This window comes from Caretta caretta, chromosome 1, assembly GCF_965140235.1.
Source record: "Caretta caretta isolate rCarCar2 chromosome 1, rCarCar1.hap1, whole genome shotgun sequence".
In the NCBI taxonomy this organism is placed as follows: domain Eukaryota; kingdom Metazoa; phylum Chordata; order Testudines; family Cheloniidae; genus Caretta; species Caretta caretta.
This window is the reverse complement of record NC_134206.1, coordinates 177,056,113-177,078,882: the sequence shown is the minus strand read 5'-3', so window position 1 is coordinate 177,078,882 and position 22,770 is coordinate 177,056,113. Positions and strand designations below refer to the sequence as shown.

Here is a 22,770-nt window from a genome sequence, read left to right as displayed (position 1 = left end):
AATGGCAATGGTAGAAAGGGATAGGGTCATTCTAGATATCAAGCTCTTTAACTCTAGAAAGTATTTCCAAATAGGATCCAATATTTTGGCCCTTTCCCAGACAGAATGTCCACTGACGATAGTGGGACTTCTGGTTGGCTAAAGAGTGCAAGATTATACCCAAATTTACTTGTTAAAACTAAGAAGGTCCTTTTTCCTACACGGTGAGTCATGTCTAAAAATGCATCAAGAGATTTATGGATTGATGCATGTCTTGGTCTTGCTCTTCCAGTTAAATAATAACTTTTTTGGTTGTTGGCACCATTCTTGGGAGCCATTTTCAGTTCCATATGCTGTGTTTTTGAAGAGGGTTGATGATACCCAGAGCCAAAAGTAAGACATCCTCCTCCCAATTATCTTGACAGATCACTTCCACATGTCAAAGACAATGTGTGAGAGAGATTCTTTCTCATAAGTCCCACAGCATATTACGTATATGAGAATGGCCTCGTATCAAGCTTCCTTTGCTTAACCTTTGGCAGCAATTTCAAGATGACAGTTGGGAGGCTGAGAGGGTCCAGTATATCCCATCAAGTAATTTATGTTGAATAGCTGTTTTACTGAGCCATAACTGGTTCTTGCACGCTCTTATTAAGGTTGTTGAGAACTATTTTCTTGTCAAAAAACGATTAAGGAATTAGAAAGCTAACTTTCATACTGTGACATGAATTTGTTGAGGCTGATGTTTGAGTCTCGGGTTATTGACTATAAAAGCACTGTAATCTGAGGGCAGATAGTGTTAGGCCTAATCCTCTCCCAGCAGATGATTCATTTCTAACTAGGAAAAATTGCCACAAGGCTGGTGAAAGTCAGTTTTAGTAATAAAGCTTTATCTAAACTGAGCTAAGAAAGACCTATAGGTGATCAGATTGATGAACCCTCTACTATTAAAGGAAGAGAGAATTCTAAAAAGAAAAATAATTAAAAATGAACTGAATACATAAATGGTACTGGTCTTTGGCTAAACCTATGGTGTCAGAACTATTGTAAGTAGGTTAAAAGATCAGGGGATGCCAGTTTCACTCACCTGTGCCAGGGAATGGATCCCCGTAGTTGGGCAGGTGTCAGAATTCCACTTTTCTGCCTGGGCAGACCAGTCTTACGGTCCAGCTGGAGCTCTATATGAACCCTGTGTGCAAAGGCTGCTTAGGAAATTCACAGTAGGGTACTCTGCCCTTTTCTTGGTTGGGCTGAGCAGATCTCTCTCAAACTGTATTACACATTCTGACAATTGTTGACCAAAATCAGTTGTAAACCAGAGTTTAGGTTGTACTTGCTGTTCAATAAATTGTTTTAAACTGATGTGATAGTTGCTTTGAAGTCCTCTTTAATGCCACCATCAAATAGCTGATCTTCTCCCAAAGTGTAGCTGTCTCCTAACACTATCAAAGAAATGCCAGTGATGGGGGAAGCAAATTTAAAAAAAAATTGTTCCTTTATCTTTCAGGTTTTCTCAAGAGGCAATACTGATTTTTTGCTAATATGGGAAGTAATTTGTTTTAGTTAATAGCCAAATTAAAAGGTAAAATGCCTGCCCTACGGTGCCCTATATAGCAAGATCTCAGTGATTTGAACTCAGTGAAGTTCATGAGCTTTTGCTCCAGCTTTTGTTATGCTTCTGTATATGTGATGAATTCCTTGCATCTGAACAATACGTTTCTTACAAGGAATGTAGTAAAGTCTTGAATCTGCCAACTACTCTGTATGGGAGCAGTTTAAGATTTTCTGGGTAGAGGAGTGGGTTTTTCCTAATCTACAAGGTACACTTGAGCTACATAAGGCAATGAATCCACTGACAGGATGCGGAAATGGGGATCCAGAAACATGGATTCCATTATCTGCTTGTCATTGGTATGCTGCATGATCTTGAGTGAGCTAGGTAAATTTCCTTCATTACAGTTTCTCATCAGTAAAATGGTGGTGATATTCTTTATAAAGCACAGTGGTAAGTATGGATGAAAAATGACTACTGGCAGATTCTCAAACTACTTCTGTTTCTCACTTTGTTGTTGTCCACCTAAACAATTAGGACCCAGTTTTAAGATTGGTCTTTGACTTTTTAAAATTAATTTCCTTTATTTAGTGGAATTAAAAGTCATGAAAGCTTACTCCATTCATAAGCATAACTATGTAATGCCATTTATAGTGGAAAATCAGCTACAATACTCCATCTGCAAATAAAATACCATCTTATTTTCCAAGGTGCATTGTGGCACATTTAAAAAAAAAGTGTTTGAGTCAAGAATAAATCTGACAAGTTACCAAATGGTTAGTTATTATTTCTGTATGGATATTTGAAGGTGTGACTACATATTATACCGTTATCTTACTGTTGTTGTTTTACTTTTAATTTTTTCATTTCTCTTTCTGCTTTCTAAGAGTTCTAGAAGCCAGTATAGCAGAAAATAAAGCAAGTTTGAAAAGGACACATCCAGAAGTATGGAGTGATTCTCCAAACCCCTATGATCGAAAAAGGCAAGACAGTTGTCCAGTTGGATTAAAGAATGTTGGCAACACATGCTGGTTTAGTGCTGTTATTCAGGTAAGTGCGTTTGCTGATTAGCTGTACTTTCTGTTGTAATATAATTTGTATAAAACTAACTGGCGATGATGGACAGTATCTAAACTTACTTTCCCTCTCTATCCTTAAAGGTAAGGAATGAGATATAGTTAAGCATTCTCTGTTTACCATAAGCCTATAAATGTTCATACTGGCTTTAGTGCGGTATGTATAGTGAAGTACTGATCTGATTTGGATACGTGAGGTGTCAAAGTAAGTCACAAAACTTGTTAATGATGAAGGGCGTGATTTTTTTCAAAGGTAATGAGGGCCTGTAGCTCACACTTACTATTTTGGCAGCTTCTGGTGCTCAAAGTATTTGAAAATCAAGGAATAAATATTTTAAATAAAATTTTATGTGCAAATGACTTAGAGGTGGGAGGAGGAGAGTGGCTGACTAACCTTTGTTGTTGTAGTTCTACTGATTTAGGATGTTGCAATCCCCCCACCCAACAATGGACTGTTTGTAGGGTAGCCACAAAGTTGGGGTAAGAGGCAGAGATAAGATCTTTGGAAGAGAGGAAAAAAGGCCAGTGTAGCCATAGTCATTCTGTCTTAAATTAGTCTGGCTAGCCCAGCTATTATACATATACTGTGGTACTGGGTAAACTGTTTGTTTGTACAGCTGGTATGAAGACTTAATTATTCGTTTGGCATAATTATGTATGCAAAATGTTTTTCACTTTGCAACAAGGTGAAAAGAATTCAAGTGCCTTGATCAGGAATTGAGATTTTTGCTCATTTGGTTTTAACTCCAAAAAGCAGTAAAAGCAGTTTTCAGTAGCCAGAATTGGTATACCAGGTTTAAATTTTGAGTGGAATCATTTAGAGTAAGCTATTAAGAAATCAGTTAAATATATGAAGTAAATTAGACTGCAGATAATTTCTCAAGGGAAGTAAAATCTCATCACTGAAAATGATCAAGGCAAGATTAGAATAGGACTGAATTGTATTTCTGTAGAAATTTGTCAGTTCTATCCTGTGGTGATTCAAGAAGATGGACTACATGACCTAAAAGACCTTTTGCTAGTCTAAATAATCTTGAATCTATACAGGAAGGGCCAAATTTTGCCATCCATACTCACTGTAATACCTTACTCCTCGAGCAGTCCTGCTCAGTTCAGAACTATTTGAGAAGTAAAGTACTACTCAAGGTGAATAAGTATACCGCAGCATGTCTCTGAACTAATGAAATGTTAGACTCATATCAGATATTCTTTATGCATAATGCTTATGAAGACTTCGAAATTTTTTAACTAAATGGCTAAAGGGAAAACCAGTCCATCTTTAAACGATTGTGGATATCTTGAAAATATGTATCTATTAGCTGTTGAATATTGTGAAAATAACATCTAATTGGGAGAGAGAAGTTTCTTAATTATACTTTGCATACTGTATGTTTAAGTTGTAAGACCACTCCTGCATCTTAAGACATTAAACTAGATCATAGAATCATAGAAGACTAGGGTTGGAAGAGACCTCAGGAGGTCTAGTCCAACCCCCTGCTCAAAACAGGACCAACCTCAACTAAATCATCCCAGCGAGGGCTTTGTCAAGCGGGCCTTAAAAACCTATAAGGATGGAGATTCCACCACCTCACTAGGTAACCCATTCCAATGCTTCACCACACTCCTAATGACATAGTTTTTCCGAATATCCAACTTAAACCTCTCCCACTGCAACTTGGATATTCCTCTTTATCTCAGGTTTCAGAGTAGCAGCCGTGTTGGTCTGTATCCGCAAAAAGAAAAGCAGGACTTGTGGCACCTTAGAGACTAACCAATTAATTTGAGCATAAGCTTTTGTAAGCTACAGCTCACTTCATCGGATGCATTCAGTGGAAAATATAGTGGGGAGATTTGTATACACAGAGAACATGAAAGAATTGGTGTTACCATACACACTGTAACGAGAGTGATCAGGTAAGGTGAGCTATTATCAGCAGGAGAACAGGGGGAAAAAACCTTTCGTAGTGATAACCAAGGTGGGCCATTTCCAGCAGTTGACAAGAATGTCTGAGGAACAGTAGGGGGTGGGGGGAATAAACATGGGGAAATAGTTTTACTTTGTGTAATGACTCATCCACTCCCAGTCTTCATTCAAGCCTAAGTTAATTGTATCTAGTTGCAAATTAATTCCAATTCAGCAGTCTCTCCTTGGAGTCTGTTTTTGAAGTTTTTTGGTTGAAGAATTGCTACTCTTAGGTCTGTGATGGAGTGACCAAAGAGATTGAAGTGTTCGCCGACTGGTTTTTGAATGTTATAATTCTTGACGTCTGATTTGTGTCCATTTATTCTTTTACGTAGAGACTGTCCAGTTTGACCAATGTACATGGCAGAGGGGCATTGCTGGCACACGATGGCATATATCACATTGGTAGATGTGCAGGTGAATGAGCCTCTGATATTGTGGCTGATGTGATTAGGCCCTATGATGGTGTCTCCTGAATAGATATGTGGACACAGTTGGCAACGGGCTTTGTTGCAAGGATAGGTTCCTGGGTTAGTGGTTCTGTTGTGTGGTGTGTGGTTGCTGGTGAGTATTTTCTTCAGGTTGGGGGGTTTTTTGTAAGCAAGGACTGGCCTGTCTCCCAAGATCTGTGAGAGTGATGTGTCGTCCTTCAGGATAGGTTATAGATCCTTGATGATGCATTGGAGAGATTTTAGTTGGGGGCTGAAGGTGATGGCTAGTGGTGTTCTGTTATTTTCTTTGTTGGGCCTGTCCTGTAGCAGGTGACTTCTGGGTACTCTTCTGGCTCTGTCAATCTGTTTCTTCCCTTTAGCAGGTGTGTGAGGAAGTTGTAAGAATGCTTGATAGAGATCTTGTAGGTGTTTGTCTCTGTCTGAGGGGTTGGAGCAAATGCGGTTGTATCATAGAGCTTGGCTGTAGATAATGGATCGTGTGGTGTGGTCTGGATGAAAGCTGGAGGCATGTAGGTAGGCATAGTGGTCAGTAGGTTTCCAGTATAGGGTGGTGACCGCTGTGCCTGCCTACCTACCTACACAAATTAACTTAGGCTTGAATAAAGACTGGGAGTGGATGGGTCATTACACAAAGTAAAACTTTCTGCATGTTCCTCAGACGTTCTTGTCAACTGCTGGAAATGGCCCACCTTGATTATCACTACGAAAGGTTTTTTCCCCCTGTTCTCCTGCTGGTAATAGCTCACCTAGAATCATAGAATCATAGAATATGAGGGTTGGAAGGGACCCCAGAAGGTCATCTAGTCCAACCCCCTGCTCAAAGCAGGACCAATTCCCAGTTAAATCATCCCAGCCAGGGCTTTGTCAAGCCTGACCTTACCTGATCATTCTCATTACAGTGCGTATGGTAACACCCATTGTTTCATGTTCTCTGTGTATATAAATCTCCCCACTGTATTTTCCACTGAACACATCCGATGAAGTGAGCTGTTGCTCACGAAACTTATGCTCAAAGAAAGAGAAGGAGGACTTGGGGCACCTTAGAGACTAACCAGTTTATCTCAGTTTTTGATGAATTTCTATTATACGGATGCTGTCAGGCTAAAAAGTATTGTGTTTTAAATAAATTACTTAAATTAGTAGAGCTGCAGATAGTACCTCAGTCTGTAAAACTAAAAAAATTAAAAAAAATTCTGCCAAACTATTCTATTATTCATTGTCTGTTTTGTTCTTTATGTGTGTTCTTCTCTCAGTTTTAATAGTGAAAATGGACCAGTTAGTTTCAAATTTGTTTATAGTCATGTTCTTCCCAGGGGTCTCATGCCATAGCAAAATGTTGAAAGGCCTGAGTTTTATGTATCTAGCTAAATTTTTAACAACACCCAATTTTCACAGGTATAGTCCAGTGGCCCCTCTTGGTCATGCACCAGATTGTTTTTGGAGGAATCCTGCTGCTGATCCCTGAGTATTTAAAGCAGGGTAGATTTGATTTAAATCAAATTGATTCAAATCAAAAGTCAGGAAAACTCAATTTAATCATGGATTTCTACTTAAAGTGCATTCCTGTTGGTTGTTATAACCTTAATACATATTCACCACTCTCAGCTAGATGTAGCTTTCATTTTTAGAAGGTACACACTGTATATTTTTTAAGTGATTTATTTTGAAAACTTTTCAGATTAGTTTTACAGCTATATCAGAAAATGAGTGATTGTTTGGTTATTTCATTGACCAAGGGTAATTGAAGCAGATATTTATAAAGTCATTGGGATGTGAACTATCTCCAGTTCAACAGGTTAATCATTACTATTTGGAGGATTTTCTTGCCATGCTGTATTAGGAGAAGAATATCACCAGACAGACATTGAAATTGTTTTATTTAACAAAAACAACGTTGTATATTCTGGATTTTTTTCTTCAACAGCAAACATATATTTTAACAAAACAAGCATATGAATTTTTTAGTTTAGTTAAATATTCAAGTTTTTTAAAATCAGGTTTGTTTTTGTTAAAATTGTTTAACTAAAATAGTTAAATGAAATATTTTTTTAAAAAACAAATTTAAATAGACTATGTCAGCCAGGTCAACGTGATAAACTTAAAATATTAGCTTCTGCAGCGAAGTCAGTCATCCTTACCTTCATTTTCCTGTTCATAATCTGGAAAAGAAAAACAAGCTTTCCTGCTTTTTCAGGTCCCAAACGATTTCTCAATTTGGAATGAATTAGTCCAAAGGAAGAAAATATTCTTTTTACACCGGCAGAAGAAGCTACTGCTATTTAAAAGTGAGATTATCACTTCAGCAGTCTTTGAATCCAAGTGCTTAAGTGCTTCCACCAGTTCGCTGGTGTGACTTTCTTTAAAACATCAGCAAACATATATTTCTTGAACAGTTCACCCTTTGCTCTGAAGTTTATTATAGTTGGCATTATGGAGGGATGATTGCTGGATGTCCATGTCATAGCCAACTCCTCTTCTTCAGCAGTTAAGATTTGACCCTGGTACTGAGTATTGAGAATATTTGCAAGAAAATGAGCTGCAGATAGTGCTTCTCCGATTCTTTTTTTTTAATGCTTGTAATTTAACTGTCATTGCACATTTCTCTTTTTAAGGTCTCACTTAGTTCCTTCCAAATTTCAACAGCATCAGCAATAAAATATCTATTTCCCTGCATTCTGTTCTAGGCTACAGAAATAAGCTTCAGGGTACTCAGCATGTGTTCAACATTTCTCTTAAACCCACTGTTAAGAACTTTGGCTGTGACAGTGCCATCTATTTTTTCACCATTTTGTTCACAAAGTGTCATCAGATTAGGCCAGTTCTTGATATAGTGCTCAACACAGTCCACTCCTGACTTCCATCGCAGGTCTTGTGGGAGAGTTAGCTTGGTTCCTCCCGCTTTTTTCAGAACAGCTGCTACTAAGTGGTTGTTACAGAAGTATGTTTCAATTTCAACATCAGTGTGCCAGAAATAAAGGCTAAAGTCTTTGGCTAGGAGGTGCATCAAATGAGCACTGCAACCATATGTTATTAGCTTGGGACTCCCTTCTAAGTAATTTCTTCCCATCTTGGATACATTTGCAGCATAGTGTGTGACCAAGCTGCGTACTAGACATTTGAATTTTTTTTCACAGTTATAGCTTTTACTGCTACTTCTTGTAAGTATTCTGTTGTGTGTGCATTTCCTGATGTATCAGTTGTTTCTGTAAGGAAGGCCTTCCCTTCTTCTGTTGTCAGACAAGCATATACAACAGGGTCATTGTGGACATTGCTCCACCCATCAAGACTCAGGTTAACAATTTCACCCTGTAGACCTTCTGATCAATTTCTTTCATACACTTTATCCAGTGATTTGCCTGCAACATCTTCTCTGTTGGGTGGACTGTATCATGGTCTTAATGACTGAACCACGGTAATGAAGTGTGGGTTTTCAATCGTACGGAAAGGAGAATTTGTTGCATAAACAAACGGGGCAATTTTTTTCATCAGTTAAGTCTTTTTTTGTAATCTGCTGATTCTTATCACAAACTTATCTATGGTTCTTTCTGGATGATGAAGATTTTTCTTTTGTTACAGGTGATATACTGTGACTGTGACATATATGATGTGACTGAAACACTATCATAGGCAGATAGCTCTGAAACTATAGAAAATTATGGTGATCTTGAAGGTGGATAGTCTTCAGAATCCTGTAGGTTGAGGATGGATTCTCCTAAACAAAATAAGTCAATGCAGCTATTTAATTATTATTACCATACTGCTCATTTAGTATTACTCATTGCATTCACTGACACTCAGTACTACATTAAAGGTGAAATTGTAAAAAGATGATCTGCCTATTTCAACTATTTATTTTTTATCATAACTGCATCTAAAATGATAGTACCATAGAGTAACAAGTGTACTTTTTGCTCAAACGTGAGAATTCAAGAATAGTCCAGAAGGAAGACAGGCAGTCCTTAAAGAAGTATGAAATAAAAAAAAGTTTACCAACCTGAAGATCCTGTATGTTCAGACATATTCCTTTCATCATCTTCAACGCAGCTTCCTTCTGAGAAGGAACACTTCTCATGATGATGTTTCATTAGGGCAACCAGGCCATGCATTTCTTTGTTGCACTGTTTGCACTTTTCACGTATGCCTGTCTTACCCACAGGTAGAGGAACTTCTTCATTTAAATATTCCCGAACTGGGTCTCTTTTACAGCCTGCTGCCATTGTAGATTTTTTCTTCTAGGGAGCAAATGGTATAGTAAATCTTAAATCGATGAAGGCTATACTCAGAAAGACCTCAAGACTTCAGAAATATGCTGCTCAAACAGTTTCACTTTTGTTTCTGCTGCCTGTCCCTCCTTTCTCACATTTATCTCCAGAATTCTCCTTGTCCAGATCTATTCCACCCCCAACGATCTTCTATTCATTGAACTTTTTGAAACTTTGCACTTTTAGCGAGAGATAAGGGACGGACTCTGTGTACACAGATTTTCAGAGGGACAATAGGGTTGAGGTCTGTTATTTCTCACCTCTTATTTATTTATTTTACAATATTTTTGCTGTTAACAAGCATATTATATCTGGAGACACAAATCCACACTTTGAGAACTGCAAAATTTAGCATCTCTGGTGGTATCTTCTAGACCAGGGGTCTCAAATATGCAGCCCGCAGGGTTATGTCCTGCAGCCTGCCAAGCTTTCTATGTCCCCCCCTTCTCCGCAGAGTTATTTCCTGCGGGCTGCCAAGTTGCCTTCCCCACGCTTCCCTCCCCCCAGCGCGCCACATCCCCGCTCCTCTGCCTATATCCATGCGCTTTCCGCCGCCAAACAGCTGCTTTCCGGGGGGGAGGAGCAAGGAGCTGCAAGCTCAGGGGAAGAGGTGGGACAGGGGCAGGGATTTGGGGAAGGGGTTGGAATAGGGGCAGGGAGGGGGCGGAGTTGGGGAGGGGCTTTGGGGAAGAGGGTTGGAATGGGGGCAGGGAAGGGATGGGAAGAGGAGAGGCATGGTCAGGGCCTCATGGAAGGGGTGGAGTGCGAGTGGGGGCAGAGGGGTGGCTTTTGTACCTTTTTATATGGAAAGGTGTCAGTGATGTGTCCCTCGTGGTGGTTCAGGTTTGAGATCCCTGTTCTAGACTGAGTACTGAGTTCTACTGGGTAGCTAGAAAGATTAACCTAAGTAATCTATACAGAAGCCCCTGGAATCCCATAAAATTGGGTCCCTAATCCATGAACCATTGGAACTCATTTACGAAACTTTTCTTAAACATTACATGAATATATTGTCTCATACTATAGAATTATAATTTATAATCTCTATTCCATGATGAGATATCTTTGAGCTATAATGTATCTTAATTAAAACTATCTTTAGATAAATGCTTTTTGGAAGAAAAAAACTATCAAAAAATCCAATTTTAAATTAATTAATTGATTTTTATCCACCCTGGTTTAAAGTTCTGGATTCTGAACAGAGTCCAGGCATTGCCCTAGTCTTGGGGTCCCTAAACATATTCTTTGGATGCAGACCTGCTGTCTAGCAACCTATCCTACAGTCTTTGCAATCAAATTACCTTGCCCCTTGAATCAGGGTGAGTGTGAGGGACCAGCGGTATTGCTTAAGCAGTATTGCTTAAGTTCTGGTCCATCCCAGAACTCCTGATAGTATGAGCCTTCTGGTTTCCTTCTTCAAGGGTCCACGTGGTGAGGTAGCATATAACAGAGACACTTTGCCCAGAATTTTAACGTTATTGCTCTTTACTTGATCCTATGAGAAATACACAGACCTAACAAATTAACATACACACGTTCCTGCCTTAGTTTCCTCACCCCTCCAAGGCATTCTTTTGGCAGGTGTCAGGGTTGTCTGGGGCTGTCCAGTGTCCTTCTGTTGCAGTGTATTACTTCGGGGGGACTGACCATCAAGACTATACAGGGTACAAAAAAGAACTAGATAAATTCATGGTGGGGGAGGATAGGTCCATCAATGGTTATTGGCCAGGATGGGCAGGAATGGTGTCCCTAGCCTCTGTTTGCCAGAAGCTGGGAATGCACGACAGGGGGATGGATCACTTGATGATTACCTGGTCTGTTAACTCCCTCTGTGGCATCTGGCATTAGCCACTGTCGGAAGACAAGATACTGGGCTAAATGATACCTTTGGTCTGACCCAGTATGGCCATTCTTATATTCTTTCTTCCTCAGCTCAGCTTTTCTTATCTTGCTCAGTTAAAGTCCTTCCCCTCTCTTGCCCAAACTTCCTGTAAGATCTTTTATAACTTCCTGATTAGTCACCAGTTTGTTAGTTTTGCTTGATAAGCTTCCACTGCTCCAGGCCGCATGCAGACCAGCTTGGTCCAACTCGTTTTCCATGTTAGCACTCTCCTTAGCAGAACTAATTGTGGTCAGAGTACAGTCATTAAGGTTAAATACTCCCCATTGTCTTCAGTCTGGCAATAGCAGCATCCACCTTATAAAACTTCATAATATCATCCAGAATTCATAAATAGTACAAGAAAAATCCCCAAATCATCACAGCAATACTGTAGGTTTAAAAAAAAAAAAAAAAAAAGCCCACCACTCTTGGAAACATTTATCTTGACACAATGTTTTAACCCAAAACTCAAATTGTGAAAGAAACTTGACTTGGTAGTTCTTTAATTTGTTGCTTTGCCATTATCTCATTCACAGATTCCTGTCAGATTTTCAAGAAGATTGACTTTAGCATTCTTTAAATGTTGTTTTCTAATTTGGTACAAAAAGTCAAACATTTCTAAGAAACCTTTATGTATAGTTTAGGTTTTGGTCCATCAGCCAATGGAAACACTGAACTGTGACTAGAGAGTTTAGAAGTTTATGCTAGATCTATGATCTCATGTTAGCTTCACTCAGTGTGTTATTTTATACCTTGAAGTGGGATTATAAAAGGACTGGCCAGTTTTTTATGGTCACTACTTGTATTGTGTGAAATTCTATAGCATTCAAAATTACAATGTTACACCTTGATAAATTGTATATTTACTGTTCATAATTAAAAAAAGTAATCAAAATAAAATTTTTCTCCTCGTGAATGTTTTCATAATCTTTTTGATTTGAAAAAGTAGGTTATGTTTTGCCTGTCAACTAGAGAGAGAATTATGTTTCAGACAACCATACTAGGATACTACGTGTAGGTTAATTTTGGACATTATCTAATTCGGTATTTATTTAACCACAGGATAGACAGACTCCTTGGGTTGCATCAACTATAAAAATATTTCAGGCCTTTTTTAGGATCATTTTGAAACCTGATACATTTGATTAGAGGTCAGCAATATCTAGTGTTGCCTACGTGAGTCACAATAATATACTATGCAACATAGTCCAAAACAAACTGAAAATAAATGCAAAAACCAGTGGTGCATTTTTCTGTTCTGTTCTGCACTATAGCGAAGCTTATAAAAATACATTTAACATTTCAATGTACAGTCTCTTATGCAATATTGCTTGGCTTCTACTTGTCAATTTCTCAGCCAATTTTGATTTGAACATATGATCAACTAGTTCCAGTTTCATTTGAGGAGTGAAGTTACTTAGAGCAGCCATTTATAGAGTGGCAGCAAAAAACCTGTTACAAGAAGCAAACATTTCTAGAAATGGCATTTATTATGTATTGTGTTGAAGCATGTCTTTTTTTTTTTTTTAACTGTGAGTAAGGAAGTGGAGTTTTCTCAATTTTTATTTAAAGACCAAACTTCAGTTAAATAAAGTTCTGTAAACAAAATCAAATTAAGTAATTTTTAATAATGTACTATAGCTTTAAAATACATTCAGAAAGCTATTTAAGGATCCCATATCAAAATAGAATACATGTTTAGATCTCTAAAGACTACCAATGAATCCATATTAAAACAAAGTGGTTGTAAAATGAGTTTTCCCTTCACTTACTTGCCAAGACATAGTTCAAGCCCTCAGGAATTCTTCCTCCTCAAGTACACTTGAGAATCACTAACATGAGAAGTATTAAGAAATGTATGTGGATTCTTTTGTACAAGTTTAGAAATATTAATTTGGTAGGAGAAGTGCAGAAATTTGAGAGCTTAGAATATGTTTTTAAAACATTCATAATTGTAAGTGTACGGATTTATTCTGTTAATGAGATAATATCCTAAGCTACTCATATAAATGCTAAATAATAGCTTGGTGGTGGCTGCTATTTGTTGTGATGTTGCACTCCATATGCTTTATGAAAGTGAATGATGTAACTGAAATATGCTTTATGCAAACTGTTTCTTATAATCTACTGAGTGTGTTCACCTTAAGGCAGTTTCCACGGTATGCATCTGATGAAGTGAGCTGTAGCTCACGAAAGCTCATGCTCAAATAAATTGGTTGGTCTCTAAGGTGCCACAAGTACTCCTTTTCTTTTCACCTTATTTGTATGCATGTATTATTCTTGTACCTGAAGAATATGAAGAATAAGTCTGAGTTCTGTGACAAAGCTCTGTCCTTGTCTCCGTGCGTTCCACGTTTCTTGGCAGATTTCAATAGCCTCAGAGGCTCACTGACCCTCCATGTAACCCTTCTCTCTCGAGAGACAAGGGTCACAGTGTACTGAGCCATTTTCATCATAAGCCAGGAAGGGAGGTAAGGAGAAGCTATTCTCCCTTGCACAGTTTCTGTTGTCTCCCAGTCTCAGTGATTAATCAGGGAGTGGGCAAAGGGGGGAGCCTGGGCCTGCCCAACCTCTACTCTGGGCTCCAGCCCAGGGACCCTGATAGTATCAGCTATGGTAGCTGACCTTTTAGAAACAGGACACATACAATTCCCTGGGCTACTTCCCCACAGCAGCCCCCACTTCCTCAGGCTCCACTTCACCCTTACCTCAGGATCTCCTTCCTTGTGCCTGATATGGGGTGTACTGCTCAGCCTCTCCAACAGCACAGCTTCCTCCCACAACTCCTGATGTCCGCACCCACCTGACCAACTGGGAAGCTTTTAACTAATTTCAGCCAGATTAGCTTCAGGTGTCCCAATCAACCTAGCATTCTCCCTGCCTTCTTGAAAGTTCTTAATTGGCCCCAGGTGTCTTAATTGACCTGGAGTAGCTGCCATTTAACTTGTCCTGGTACCAGGGATTTGTTTCGCCTGGAGCTAATATATCTATCTCCCACTACTTTTCTATAGCCATATGGCCTTGCCCCGTCACAGTTCCTTTTGTAATTATGCAAAGTGTGGGCCATTAATGGTGGTTTATAATCTAGATGGTTCCCATTGACTAGGACAATTGGTTGTAAATGGTTTATTTACCTGCAAGCCTTCCTGTGTACCTGTGGGCCAGCCGATGGTTAATGAAGAATGAGGTCTTTCAGGAACATGTGACCATGTCACCTGATAATGAAATCCATCTTAAATCTAGTACTTTTCCATTCAGAAGGCGGGGTGAGGACCCAGAGAGACAAGATTCCCACCTTGTGTCAAAGCTATAAAAGGGGGTGGAGCAGGACAGAGAGGGAGGCCAGTCATGAGAAAACCCCTAGTTAACACCTAAGATTTGTGCTGGAACTAACAAGGACTGTACTGGGGAAAGGATTGGGCCCAGACTAGGAATAAGTCTAGTCTGAAAGAAGCTTAATGGAACATATGAGGGTGAGATATTACCTGTAGTCAGTTTCTTAATGTATTAGGCTTAGACTTGGGTGTGTTTGCTTTATTTTGCTTGGTGACTTTGTTCTGTCTGTTATTACTTGAAACCATTTAAATCCTACTTTATACTTAATAAAATCCTTTTATTTATTAATGAACCCAGAGTAAGTGATTAATACCTGTGGGTGCGTTCATATCTCTATATCAGTGTTATAGAGGGCGGACAATTTATGAGTTTACCCTGTATAAGCTTCATACAGAGTAAAACAGATTTATTTGGGGTTTGGATCTCATTGGGAGCTGGGTATCTGGGTGCTGAAGGCAAGTAACCTGCTGAGCTGTTTTCACTTAAAGCCTGCAGCTTTTGGGTCCAGAGTCTGGGTCCGTGTTGCAGCAGGCCTGTGTGTCTGGCTCACCAAGGCAGGGTTCTGAAGTCCAAGGCTGGCAGAGAAAATGGGCTCAGAGGTAATCTCAGCACATCAGGTGACAGTCCCAGGGGGAACCCTGTGACCGAACCATCAAATTTGTATTCTGGTAGAACCGAGGGGTGCCAGTCAGGTTTGGGGCCCCATTATCCTAGATGCTATACAAACATATAGAAAAACTGGGTCCCTGGCCCAGTCTACAACCTACAGCCCTGATCTTGCAAACACTTACGCATGAGTAGCCCCACTGAGCTCAGTGGGTCATTCGTCTATGTTAAGTAGAGCATGTGCCTAATAGTTTGCAGAATTAGGGCATAATTTTAAGAAAGAGTGATCCTAATAAATACTAAGAAGGAAAGTGGGGCAATGGAGAGGTTAAGGGTACAATGATACAGAGTATCAGTGGTTGCTACTGTCGGGTCCATAAGCTTGCTGTGTGTGCAATGTGTTGATTCTAAGGCATTTAATTTACATAATATTACACAGACACAATCCTACATTAATCATTGTGTCAGAGCAGCAGTTGACTAATGTGTAGTAAATAAGGCCTACGGCTGCACCTTGTTCAGTGTTCACAAAACAACATACTCAACAGCTGCTCACTCAGTGAGCACCATCCAGTCTCTGTAGTGAATCAGAGAGGGTCCTACACAACAAATAGTATATGCACATATGTCACATGTGCCACATGAGCTGCACATTAGACAATGTGTATTTCTTTTACACTTAGTTCTGTGGCATTTCCCTAGTTTTGAGAATATTGGGATATGGGCGTTGGAATTTAGTCAGTTTTCATGGTTTGCCAAAACTATGGTTTACAATAAATTCTGAGACAGTTCCAAATTATATTTCTCACTCCTCTTTGAATTACATCAATGTTCTTGTTTTGGGGTGGGTTTAATTAGATGGGGAAAAGCTAAATGGAAAGAAAAGGGAAGGGAGAGGGGACTTGAAGAGGAGGGGAGAGGGTGACAGGACAGGGGAAGAGGGGTAGTTGTGCAGTGACGCTGAGGTAACGACTGTGAGGGAGAAGTTTGGAAAAAAACTGTCAGTTAGCATGGTCTCTGAGCAAAGCTGTCCATGCTTTCAACAACGTACATCACCAGACACTTCGTTAAACCCATTATTTCCATTTGGAGCTTGTCTGTTTTGTTTCTCAGCCAGATTCTACTTTAACTGCCTAAACTTTGTCCCTGTGGAGTCAGACCTTAAAATACTATTTTTAAATGAAATAGTAGCCGTAAGACTTATTAACTTGCAGATTCTTTGTTTTTGACTATTCTTACCTCTTTCTAGTTTCTAGCATTCCACTGTGATAGTGTTCTTTTGTGGGGGCTATTCCTTCCTTTATGCCTAAGGCGACTGTTTCATCTTTAGCAGGAGATATTGCTTAGCTTTTTTCTCTGTCTTGTCACATGCTCTAGACTTTTTTTTTTTAAAAATTACAATGCTAAAGATTTTTGGTCATCTGAGTCATTATTTGGGGGGAGGGATAGCTTAGTGGTTTGAGCATTGGCCTGCTCAACCCAGGGTTGTGAGTTCAATCCTTGAGGGGGCCATTTAGGGATCTGGGGCAAAAATTGGGGATTGGTCCAGCTTTGAGCAAGGGGTTGGACTAGATGACCTCCTGAGGTCCCTTCCAACCCTGATATTCTATGATTTATCATGTGAGAGGGATATCCCACTAACCCAGCCTTACTCTTCTCATAAACAATCATTAATACTGCCTGTGCTACCATTTGTCTAATAGCACAATTGTGTGTCCATACTGGAACATGTGTGAGTGATGTCAGGGTGCTGCTGCCTTTTAATTATGTCAGCGTGGAGTGTCCTGTTAGTAGTTCTTGCCAACAATCCTGTTTGCTCATCATGCTCACTTGTAACAGTGCTCTCTGGTTTTCTGTTAAGTTCTCCTTTTCCTTGGTATGGGTACTCTTGACCCGTCTTTGTGCTAGGTTTTGTTTTCTTTCTCTAGTTCAGTTTGTCATGTACTTATTTAATGTGTCCTCCAAAAGAAGCAGAAAAGATTCAAACTTTGTTGCCAATTCTGTTTGCTTCTTTTCAGCTACTTTCCATGTGTCCCCTATCTCTTTCATGCTTTGAATGCTCAGTAGCTTCTTTATTGCTCAGAGACTTATTGGTGTTTGTGTATTTTTCACTGTGATAGGTCTGACAATATCCTGCAATTTTCTGGACAAATCGTATTGAACTACGTTAAAATATCTAAGGAGGTCATCGTATTAAGAATGTGAATGGGTTTATGTATTATAATGGGATGGTATGTGACTTCTTATATGGGGGAGACAGCACTCATGTAAACACTGGGAAGTTTTATGTGCTTCAAAGGACTCCTGTTTTGAAACACTGAACCAAACAAGATGTAATTTTTTGTGGAGGGGTTTTAATAGGAAATATTTGGGAAGAGGGGAATGCAAGTTACTCATTTCTGGAGTCATCCTTTTGAAGCTACAAGACAAACCATTGTCTGGCTGATTACCTATTAAAGGTCTCTTCAAAGGCCAAAACTAGATAAACGAGGGACTCTCTAACTTGTGGAGGAGCTAGTTCTGAGAAAAAGTGGTTATGAACTGGTGACCACAATTAAAAACTCTGTGTGGGTTTGAAGGACCAGTCATTAACCAGAACCATTGCTGAAGTTTGGGGATGATCTCTGGTAAGCCTGTCAGGGTGCGTGTAGGTCCTTTTATTGTTTTTAATGTTTTCTCTGTAATGCTTTTATCTTGAGAATAAAAGCGCTTGCTTAGAAGGAGCTGTTTGGTAACTTATGACTGTGGCAATCACATTGTTGTTAGTCTCTGAAGAGAAAACAAAGTGCAGTTTAGGCAGTCCTTCCTGGGGGGTTATCACAATATAATCAGGGGAAATACCCATGTCAGGAGGGACAAGAGACTCATGACTCCACCCAAGAGAGGTGACTACTGAAAAGCGTGAAGCCTAGAGTGGTTACCCTTGCTGAACCACTAAAGGGAAATGCAGGCGAAGTTGCCCTGACCTGGGATTTCACCATATTTCCCTTCTGCTTTAATTTTTCTTTTTTCTATCAAACAATCCAACTGCCCTGATCCAATTCTCCGTGCTCTAACTTTGCTGCTAGAAGCTACCAATTGCTAGGCAGCATGTTCATTCTTCCTCAGGTTTCCTATGCAACTTGTTGCCATGGTGCTCCCTGTCAGTGTAGGCATATCTGGCAGAGAGCCACCATTCCCAGCTCATATACGTAATACATATTTTCAAATTAATTAGAACTTTATACAGCAGGTAGCTTGAAGACCTAACATGTTTGTCATGATGTTTGGGGTACAACCCAGACCAGTAAGGGTGTGTCTCAACACTTGCCCTGCAACCCTGAGTTCCTCACAGTGCTTTGCTGCTCTAGCATCAAAGGGTGTAACCGAAGAATGGACTCTATTTAGGCTCAACATGATAGAGAACTCAGAGAATCGGGTTTTATCTTGATTGACAAATAGAGGGAAACCTAGTTAGCAACATGTATATTTAGATCATCTAACACTTATCACTGTGAAAGATTCTTTTGGTGATTTATTTTTTTAGAAGCTCTAACACCTCCATTATTTCCAACTCATCTTTGAAATTTCTGCTGGAGAACTCTGGCTAGCGAAGTGTCTTTTCCTGATCCCCTGAAATTCAGTTCAGTTTTAGCTGAGAAGTAAGCTAGTAAAAATCACTGTTTGCTGCCTTTTGTTTGCATGGCTCATGAGAACTTCTGCTGCATGCCAAAATCTATGAACATGAATATTGCAAAGAGCTGGGCCACTTCAAAAAGTAGCAGTAGAAGGCACTGCACTGGTAATACTTGAGAGCTGCCGGAGGAGCTGTAGTGGGAAGCTAAACCTGACAGTTGGCCTTAGCATCCCCTCTTTCCCCCCCCCCCCCCCGCCCCGCCCCGCCCCGGCAATAGAAAAACAACATGGTGCCTGGCTCAGGAGCTCTCCCAGTGTCTGGGGAGAGAGGGCCACTGCTTTTCCCCATGCCCCAGCATGTTGTGTCAGTAGCACAGCCTTCTGCTATTGTCAGTGGCATATTTCAAGCAGCAGAAGTGTGTTACTTGCTGAAACTTCAGGATTCAATCCCTGATGATGCATGATTGTGTAGTTAGTACAGTAGTACATATTAGAATTTGTTTTTACCTTTTTTCCTTTGAAAGAACCCTAAGAAATTATTATTTTTAAAAAATAGCAATATCAAAATATGTTCACACTGCGCTAAGCCAAACACTCAAAAATTAAGATATTGTTGTCTATGCCAGTGCTACTGAAAGTGGTGGTCCGCGGACCGGTGCCGGTCTGCTAGCCATCAGCTGCTGGTCTGAGTGCACATTGGAAAAAAAATTGCCGGTCCCCCCACATCAGATAGCTTGAGAAGCACTGGTCTATGCAACCTTAATTCGTCCCCCATGTCTATATGCATTATGATGTAGTTATACCATTTTTTCCCTCAGGGCCTCTGCCTCATTAATGCACAGGATCGATGTGCAAGGGGGCAGAATTATGATTGCCCAGATGATCATAAATCTGGCATTTCTGAACTTTAACTGTTGGACTGTGCAACCAAATTTTAATTTTAACCTAGTTTTTTTAGTAGGAAATTTATAGCATCTCAGTACTGTTTATGATCTGTTCCTTTGATGCTTCTTGTAAGGTATGTCTAATCCTGGACTAATCAACCTCATGGCAGTTTGACAAACCTTTTTAACAGAGGGTTTAGTAAATTAATATGTTTTACTGCAACTTAGTTAACCCTTACTTTAGCTATTCAAGTTTACCAAGGCCAAGAGTAACTTCCTGTTGCTCTGTCTACTCTTAAATAGCATGCTTTTCAAGCCCTCTTGTTGAAATCTTTTCTCACCCTTATTTTGCCAAGTAAAGAGCTTAATCCAAACCCCATTGATGTCCACGGGAATTGTTCCATTAACTTCAGTGGGTTTGGGTCAGGTTTAAAGTGGATAAATAGTTTAAAAACACAGAACAAAAACACACAACTCTTTGCCTTAGTTGTTGGGAGGAGTGTACTCCATTATGGACAGGGTTTCTGTACAATATTATTTCTTGCTATTAGAATAGCTTCTTTTGTAATGATAATATTAACCCTAATGGTGTGCATCTTTTACTCAAGTATAACCAAGCTTGCTGAAATTTTTTTCAAGATGTCAAAAATTTGGGTAAATTGAATTAAAGTTAAAAGGGGGCAAAACTAATCTACTGGAGTATTAGCAGTACCAAGTTGTCTCAAGCAAAATACCTTCATTAATAACCAGCATCGATCAAGCTCTAACCAAGTTGTAATAATTTATTCTCTTAGAGTAGAAATAATATCTGATTTTTAAAGATGTCATCAGGCATGCTACTCAAGAGTGTATTTGATACTGCACAAAACACAATCTCTTACACGATCTCTGCTCTATGGTACTAAAATCTAAACAGTGAAAACTACACAGACATTAAGTACCCTGGATGAGCTGAGGAAGCCTGTTACAGTGATGAAATACTTTTATTAAATATGTAAAAGCACTTTCTATATGTAGAATATATTGCATATTAGTTAATGTATAATAAGTACTGTAATCTAAGTGAAGAACTTTGCAGAAATCCATGATGGGTGTATCTCTCTCTCTTTGTGAAGGTGTCTTTTATTAACCCAACTTGGAAAAACGTCCGTGATTTTGGGTTTCAGCTAAGTTAAACTCTTCTACATTTTCCCCCAGCCTACATCTGAGTTAATTTTGTATTTTTTCTCTCTCTAAATGATTCCAGCAATGAAATGGGCATATTGTGAAATGCTGACAGTTTCATTCCACATATCTGCCAGGGCTATTTTAATTGCTTAGACTTTATCATTGAAACAAAAGATGTCTCATTTATTTTCTGTTTTCATCACTTTAGTAAGCAGTTTGGTTTTCTGTAACCATTATAATGTTGCCAGTATCCATTGTTTTATAGGTGGTATATTTGTATTTGTGCTACACAGAGAACCTCTCACCAAATTATGCTATTATTTTGTAGCATCTCACTGATTGGTCAAGCACCAGTATTCAAAATCGCTTCAACCTCTGAATTTGAGAGAAAATGACCTATATGAGAGATTCCTTTGACACTTAAGTTACCCTTTCCTAACTGAGTTTTAAAAATACATTAATTATTAAGTTATATGTAACTTGCAATGTGGGAAATGAAAGTTAAATAAAATTTTACCAGTCTTTTCTTAGGTTTATCTCTCTCTTTTTTCCCCTAAAGAAAGAAACTAAAAGAGTTGGTAGACAAATATTTTCAAATAGTAGTCATACATTTGGCATTGAAGCAACTTGCTGGCAATCTGCAGACAGAATTTGAAAGGTTCCTTTCAGAAAGCGTCTGTCTGAAATTACATAAAACAGCCCGTTGATGAACCTGCATCTAGAGGCATCTTTCTGCTCGTACCCAGAAAGAATTATTCGGTTTTTGTTGTTTACTCGTATAATGGCAACTGGTACCTAAACAATAGTGAAGAATCTGTTCATGGTTCAGTTATATACTTGTTTGCTGCTTTAATGTGTTCACTCGTCTCTACACATCAATAATTTAATGCAATATTGAGGTAGATACTTATTAATCCTTAGAGTATGGAGGATATAGATGTTCAGTGTTACACACTGAAGGCTGTGTTGTGTACAATTGGCATTATGTGTATTCCTTTAACACCTAGAGACCATTCATAAAATCAGAATCCCCATTATATTGCCTGCTCTAGAAAAATACAACAAAAAGGTGGTCCATATCCAAAATAGGGTCTTACAATAAGTTTTTTTTAGGATTTTTCTATTTCTCTTGAATCACTGAAGCAAGTTTCATCTTGCTCCCTTGTGACGTGCTGGATGATGCCTCTCCGTTTCTTCCCATTTTCCATCAGCTGGGAGCCTTAGCTTACCTGCCCTTCTTTAGAATTCTAATAGTCCCATCTCTGTAACTGCTAATACTGGTTGCTTTCTGTTGTTTCTTGCTGGTTCCTAGGAGTAGAGGGAGACTATATTGGCAGGCAACAGGGATGAGATGTGCCTGTGGCAGGACAGGTCAGCACTTGACCCACCCAGAAGTCCTGCCCTATTTTCCCAGTAGCTAGAAACCCTTTCTGGCAGGCTTATTGCTCTCTGGTGGCTCTGCTGTAATTTCTCAGGTGATAGGAAATCTGCTAATTTCCAACGAGTTTGAATACTGCACTTTGTATTTTACTGCAGAAAATAAAATACACAAATATATTAAAAAATGTAATAGTGTTAAGTCCTTTTGGAATGAATGGGATTTTCAATATTCATTGTAATGTTTTTGTGCTAAGCATTACTGTATACTGAGAAACTTTTTGCAGTACTTTGCAAAGAACACAAACTCTATAGTAAGAATATTTGATTTAGTTTGATTTAAATTCCCAAAAAAGGAGGATTATTTTTAGTTACCCACTAAAAATTAAACTCATAAGACGTGAAATATCACCCCCTGGACTAATGCCTTCTCATCAAGGATTCAGCTTTTTAGAGCAAATACTTCATTGTTATGGGTTTAGGGCTATATTTAGAAATGAATGTAGCTGCCTTCTATTGAAATATTCTTAAAAATCATTCATGGTGAAGTGAGTCAATTTATTTTAAAGATTCCTTTTCATCATTGTTAATCACTTGTATAGCTTTTTGGGAGTTATTC

The 22,770-nt window shown here is 39.1% G+C and overlaps 1 protein-coding gene across 4 annotated transcripts in view; it reads left to right on the top strand.

Annotated features, from left to right (window-relative positions):
* The window catches only part of USP25 (ubiquitin specific peptidase 25), a 147,029-nt gene that overhangs the window by 52,908 nt on the left and 71,351 nt on the right, over positions 1–22,770 (top strand). For all 4 annotated transcript variants that reach the window (XM_048868480.2, XM_048868485.2, XM_048868491.2 and 1 more), the window contains exon 5: positions 2,419–2,581. In XM_048868480.2, the coding sequence (XP_048724437.2) occupies positions 2,419–2,581 (163 nt within the window). The remainder of the gene's footprint in view (positions 1–2,418; positions 2,582–22,770) is intronic.